This window comes from Phragmites australis, chromosome 15, assembly GCF_958298935.1.
Source record: "Phragmites australis chromosome 15, lpPhrAust1.1, whole genome shotgun sequence".
Taxonomy (NCBI): Eukaryota; Viridiplantae; Streptophyta; class Magnoliopsida; order Poales; family Poaceae; genus Phragmites; species Phragmites australis.
The window spans coordinates 23,738,111-23,744,701 of NC_084935.1; the positions used below are offsets into that span (position 1 = coordinate 23,738,111).

At 46.6% G+C, this 6,591-nt stretch overlaps 1 protein-coding gene across 1 annotated transcript; it reads left to right on the plus strand.

Annotated features, from left to right (window-relative positions):
• Window positions 1–631: 631 nt before the first annotated feature.
• Window positions 632–5,173, plus strand: LOC133892629 (protein ALTERED PHOSPHATE STARVATION RESPONSE 1-like). Its single transcript, XM_062333519.1, has 4 exons — window positions 632–1,795; window positions 2,641–2,816; window positions 3,307–3,530; window positions 4,087–5,173. Exons 1-4 carry the CDS (start codon window positions 787–789, stop codon window positions 4,874–4,876), a joined length of 2,199 nt encoding a protein of 732 aa, XP_062189503.1. The 5' UTR covers window positions 632–786; the 3' UTR covers window positions 4,877–5,173.
• The last annotated feature ends 1,418 nt before the right edge of the window (window positions 5,174–6,591 follow it).

Here is a 6,591-nt window from a genome sequence, read left to right on the forward strand (position 1 = left end):
GCAAGAATTTAGTCATAAGATCTCAGATCTGAATTTCGAGTTACAGGAAGATCCGTGCATGCTTGTCATGCCATGTTCCGTGGTGGCTCCGCACATCAGCAGCTTACCACGGTGGGTGAAACAACATATGCGTATATGTCTCATGAGCAAGCATGCGGCAAGTCAAAATATTAAACCTAATACTTGGGTGGGCGGGAAGGATTGCTCTAGAAAAATTATTTAGATATAGAGTTTGAATCAATTCGTAAGGACATGGTCTGAGCACCCTAATCGGGACTCGTCTTACGAGTATGTTCAGATGTAGTTTAATCGAAGCCAAATTCCATTTAAAAGAAATCCTATAACAATCTTTCGGTACATTTGTTTTCGAGACGAATGATATAGGTGCTAAAGATACTTAAGCATTCGCTTTTATACCCCAAAAAGTAATTAGATCACGATGGTGATGGTGTCAGCTTTGTTTGTGCAGAGATCTGAGAACTGAGATGACTGTCTCCTATCCGACGTGGCTCTCCAGTCTCCACCGATCCGAGCCGGCCCGGCCGGGTCGCCGACGGCAACACCGCCATGAGAAGTCTTCCTTTTTCCTTTCTCGTTGGCGCTTTATTCCAAAGCACAAAAGCGTCCGCCCGTCCGCCTCCAAAGGAGGCGGCGGATCCCATCAAATCAGCTCAAAAACATTCGCCCATCCCCCGCACGACCTCGCCACGCAAAACCCCCCGCACGAAGCAAAGCCAACCGCACGAAGCAAAGCCACTGCACCACGCCAGGTGGAGGACGGAGGCGATGGGGTGCGGGCTGTCGAAGGAGGACGCGGAGGGCGGCGCGGTGTCGCGATGCCGGGAGCGGAAGCACCTGCTGCGGTCCGCCGTGCAGGCGCGGCACGCGCTGTCGGGTGCGCACGCGGGCCACGCCGCCGCGCTCCGGAACGTCGGCGCCGCGCTCTCAGACTACGCCGCGGGCGAGTCGGCGCACCACGACGTCGGCGGCGGCGGGGTGGTGGTGCGCTCCGCCTCGGCCTCCGCTACCGTCCCTGGGGCCGTCAAGACGCTCCCTTCGCCGCTCGACTCCGTGCTCCTGCCGCCGCCGCCGCCGCCGGGCGCCGGTGACGGCGACCCCGCGCCTCTCGTCAGGTCCATGAGCGCGCCTGACCTGCCGCTCCAGCAGCCTATCAGGAAGGGGCACTCCGGCGAGGCGCCCATCATCGAGGAGGAGGGTGAGGGCGACGTGGACGACGCGCGGCGACGGGAGGAGGACGTCCAGCCCCCGCCCCCACCGCCTCCCGCGCACGCGCCCCCGCCCACGCGCTCCCCGCCGCCCGTGCCGCCGCCGGAGACGGAGGATCGGAAGCCGGCGCTGGAGGGGAATTCTTGGGACGAGTTTATCTTCGGGTCCCGGGACGCCATGCCCGTGCTGCCGCCCACGCTTGATCCCAGCGCCGCCGAGTCATCGTGGGCGGCCGAGCGGAGGGAGCCCGCGCCACCGCCGTCGCCCGCGCCTGAGCAACCGCCTCCGCCGCAACCGCCAGTGACGGTTGCCGAGGACGTGGACGAGGGCAAAAAGCCGGCGGCGGAGCCCGGTGCGCGCAGGTCAGCGACGCAGAAGGCGGCGAGGAAGGGGGAGGGCAAGAAGGGCAGGACGGTGGTCATGGTGCCGCCGCAGCCGGCGAGGCTGGGCGACGTCCTGCGCAGGCTCGACGACCACTTCCTCAAGGCGTCCGAGAGCGCGCACGAGGTGTCCAAGATGCTCGAGGCGGCGCGGATGCACTACCACTCCAACTTCGCAGAGACGCGAGGTACCTACCACGACTGCTCTCATCCTCTGACCTACAATTCGATCAGGATTCGAACTGATGACAGGAAAGATGAATCTTTCTTTCACTCGTTCATGGATGAAAACGCTTACGGAACATTGTATCATATTCATATAAATAAAAGAAGTGCGGTAGACAAGTTTGTAGGAACACGTGCACGATAGATATATATTCTTTTGCTTGATGGGCAGTGTTTTCTGGACACCTGTGTCCAAATTTATTTGCCGAATCGGACATCCCGAATCCGAGTCGGATTTCGACACCTGTGTCGGATTCCGACACCCGTGTCAGATTCCGAGTTGTGTTTCACGTGTCCAAATTATCTTTGCCGAATCGGACACCCGAGTCCGAGTCGGATTCCGACACCCGTGTTCATGTCCAAGTAACACTGTTGATGGGAAAAGTTGAACTGTTCCACATGATAGACTTAGGCTTTGAGTGCCTACTTGAGTGCATTGTTAACCATTGAAATGGGTTGATTGCATTGTTAACTACTAAAATGTGATAATGTTCTTGTTTTATTTTGTGTTTGTTGAGGTGGGTGTTGTGGTTTCAAGGGAATGTGGATCAGAGGCACTGGGGAATGTTTATTTATAATTTTTTGGGGATTGGGGTGGGGTTGTGGGGGCTACATTTAGGTGGTGATTGTCTGCGCTCCATGATTCTGTTTAAAGTTCAGTTGAGCAGTCTCTGTCTTGCTTGTTTTTGAGGGGTTCCTTGAGTGATACAAACTCAGCTTAGTATTCAGATGTGCTATATTCTTAATAGAATCGGTATATTTTTTATTTGCTTCTGCTGTTAAGGGCATATCTCCTCTGTCTTATTAGGATTTGTGGATCATTCTGCTAGAGTGATCCAAGTCATCACTTGGAATCGCTCATTTAAAGGGATTCCTCAACCGGAGAATGTGAAGAATGAGTTGGATGATGATGAATGGGAAACACATGCTACCATACTTGATAAGCTGCTTGCATGGGAGAAAAAACTATACCATGAAGTTAAGGTAAAATATATCTTTCTAATCACGAGTTGAAAGCTTAAATCGTGCAACCACTCAATCTACTTGTTTAAGAATCACCAGTCCACTAGAATCACGCATTTTTCAATATATGTTCTCTTCAACCACAAAAAAGGATGAGTCACATTGTTATTTCTTTGTTTCTAATACATTTGTCTCTCCAGTTTTATTTGCATTGATATGTACATTACAGCATGTCATTTAATTCTTTCAGAATTTTCTACAGGTGCTGTCACTACTGTTTTAGACTTTTTTTCCCTCCATTATTAATAATAATGCGACCAGCTGGTCCATGAACTTCTGTAGCCATGTTAGTTTAGGGGCCCTTGTGCTAGCCCACGATCATTTTGTGCCCCATGTTGTGGGCTCTAGAATGTGAAACCATCCGTGCTCTGACTCTTTAGTTTCTTTCATGTTTTTAACTTTTAAGCTGTTTGTTCATACATCTGACGATACATATTTACAACTGGCACAGGAGTTTGAGGTTATCAAAATGACATATCAACGGAAGCTAGCTGTTCTAAATAAAAAGAAGCAACGTGGTGTTAGTTCTTCATCAATTGAGAAGACCAAGTCCGTTGTTAGTCACTTGCACACAAAATATATAGTTGATTTACAGACGATGGAGTCAACGGTTGCAGAAATTAACCGCCTAAGAGATCAGCAGCTTTACCCAAAACTCCTTGAACTAGTGAAGGGGTAAGCTCTTTTAAGTACCAGCTACTAATCTCTATTGTTCCCTTTATTATATGGTTTACGTAGATAGCATCTCATTGTTTTATTTAGCTCTTGACATGTTGGTCCTCTATTTCTTTTTTTAGTAGATGACAAGTCATTCCTTGCTACCTTGACGTGTATCAGTTGACATTGTTGTTGTTACTGTTATTATTATTTATTTACAGAAAGATGTTTGTTTCCCTAAATAACCATCTCAAAAAATGCCATAGAGCCTTCATTGAGTACCTTCCACATATTTTCTCAGCATGATTTTACTTGGGAACTTTTTATCTGTCCCTAAATAAATCATGGTACCAAAATATTCCGCTAGTTATGACACTGAAAATTAGGACTTGGGACCAACATCAGTAAAAACTCTGTTGTAATATGGAATCTATTACTGTCCCTCTGCCATGATTGAAGATTTCACTAAACATATTGGAGGAACCAGATGATGAACAAGTGAATATTACACTTTTGCAGATTACCTGTACTATAAAATATAGAGTAATGAATTGTTTTGTTTTCACACTGACAGAATGGCGCACATGTGGGATGTAATGTATTTGCAGCACAAAGCACAGCTCAGGATCATCTCAGAGCTCAAATCGTTTGATATCTCGGTTGCTGCACGGGAAACAAGTGACCAACACCATGAGCGGACTGTGCAGCTGTGGAACATTGTTCATGAGTGGCACACGCAGTTTGACAAGTTCATGACATATCAGAAGCAGTACGTAGGAAGCCTCTACAGCTGGATCAAACTAAATGTAATTCCCATTGATGCCAACCTGAAGCCGAACTCGTCGCAGCCACATGAGACCACACCCCCAATCAAAAGGCTGCTGCATGCTTGGCATGATATCCTTGGTAAGCTCCCAGATGAGGCCACAAAGAAGGCCATAAACACGTTTGCAGAAGTGATAAATACGATCCTAGTTCACCAGGTAGAGGAAATGAAGTTGAAGATAAAAATTGAGGAGACTAGGAGGGAACATGAGAGGAAGAGAAGGCAATTTGATGACTGGGCGAGGAAAAATTGGGACAGAGGAGCAGGTATTGTTCCTGAGGGCAGCAATCCCGATGGCGCGCGTGCTGATCCAGTGGTGGAACGGGAAGCGGCTGTGGATAGGTTGGAGCATGCACTGAAAGACCTGGAAGAGAAGTATAGGACACAATGCAGGGTAGTCAAGGATAAGTCCCTCAATCTCCTTCGGACAAACCTGCCGGAGCTCTTCCACCATGTGTCAGACTTTTCCCTCCAGTCAGCGGGGATGTTCAAGAGCGTGTGGTCAATTGCGCACACAAATGACCAGCTGGATGAATAAGTTGTGATTGCGTGTTATATTTTGTTGTGGTGGCTTTTGTATGTATGCTGAATGTTGATAACTTGATCTGCTGTATTATGTCAGTTTTGAGTTGCAGTAGTGCAAAGGCGAAAATATGCCCGGTTCTGGTTCTTTTGGAGCTATGGCTGTTGTAATGCACAATATAGATGTAGAGCAGTAGAAGCCTTGTATAATGTTCGGAAGAGAGAATTACGGTTCTGTTTCAAATATCAATAGTTTTTATAGGTTTACATCTTGATACCTTGTAGCAATACAAAGAAACGGTTGCTTTGTTTATCATCTTTCTCGTTTTGTTCAGCGTTTGAATATGATGACAAGACACAAGACTAGTATACTGAGAATCGGATGCTGCCCGGTTTGATGTCTTAGATGACTTGTCAGGTTGACTCACACATGGTCAACAGAAGTGTATATCGTGCATTATGGATTGATGTGAACTGAGAACATCCTTTTACACTTGTGCATTTCTTAAGGTTTTTAGCAGGAACATTTTGTTTTTGCCACTATTGGTTGTGCCATTGAAAGAACACATAATTCGTTTTGCTACTCAAGTTTGTGGCTCATAACGCTTTTACCACTTCTGTCAAAGACACGGTCAAACTAGTGACAAGAAAAAAGATCATCCTACCCTTTCTGGCTGAGGGGCCTTTGCTCCGGACTAGCCCTGGTTGTGAGGGTCGTTTTATTTTTCCGTATTGCTATTTGTCATGGGCATGAAAAAAATTATCATTTCACCCACTTCTCTATCCATCGGATATGCTTCAAGATCCGTTCTTTTTAGTAGGTGAAACATTTTATAAATTTTGTCATTTCACCCACTTTTCTAGTGAACACATTTCTATATGGAACTCAAAATTAGAATACACTAGAAAAATTGCGCGCCTTTGGCGTGCCATATGATCCGTAATGAAGTATATGCAGAAGATGCGCAATTTTTATATCAGCCAAAAAGGGGAAAAAGAAGTGAAAAAAGATGGTAAGCGACTGCTGTTCATGGGAGAGAAGAGGGAAAATCTGAGTTGCCGTTATGATCACAGGTGCTCAATTAGCATCTACGTGTATGTGCTTAAGATGAAGTGTGGCGATATATGGTCAAAATATCTACTATTTTAAAGGATATATTTGACAAAACTTACAAATCATTGAAAAATTTATTGGTATCTTTGCTTCTTTGGCACTTATATATACATGTTTTTAGGCATCAGGCGTATACAATAGATGAAACAACAAATGAATTTCTAATTACAATGCAAATCAGTAGAGGTATCTGGCATATAATTAAGTATTTTGAATAAATCAAGAGTGACATAATTTAGATAAAACCGAGTGTTGAAATGTAAGATAACAGAAGAATGCTGTTTTAATTTTCTTATGACTGTTCTGTAATATTATAAACACACAAAGGTTTTTTTAAAAAAAATGTTGGAGGCCCGTTGCAATTTTGCTGGGCTGAGGCCTGGCTGGCCTTTTGGCCTAGGTGGGGTCTGGTTTTGGCTGCCGAGTTTAGGTATCCTAGGCCAAGACCTATTCAGCCTTTAAGACCCAGGTGGCCCAGACGGGTCCGGCCAATAAAAGCACTCGACGGTTAGAGTTTCACACTGGCCTCCTCCTGTGCCAGCTGCCACCCTCGATCCTACTCCCCTAAGACCCGATCCCGCTTCCCCGAGATCCGGCTTATCTGGCCCTGATCCCGC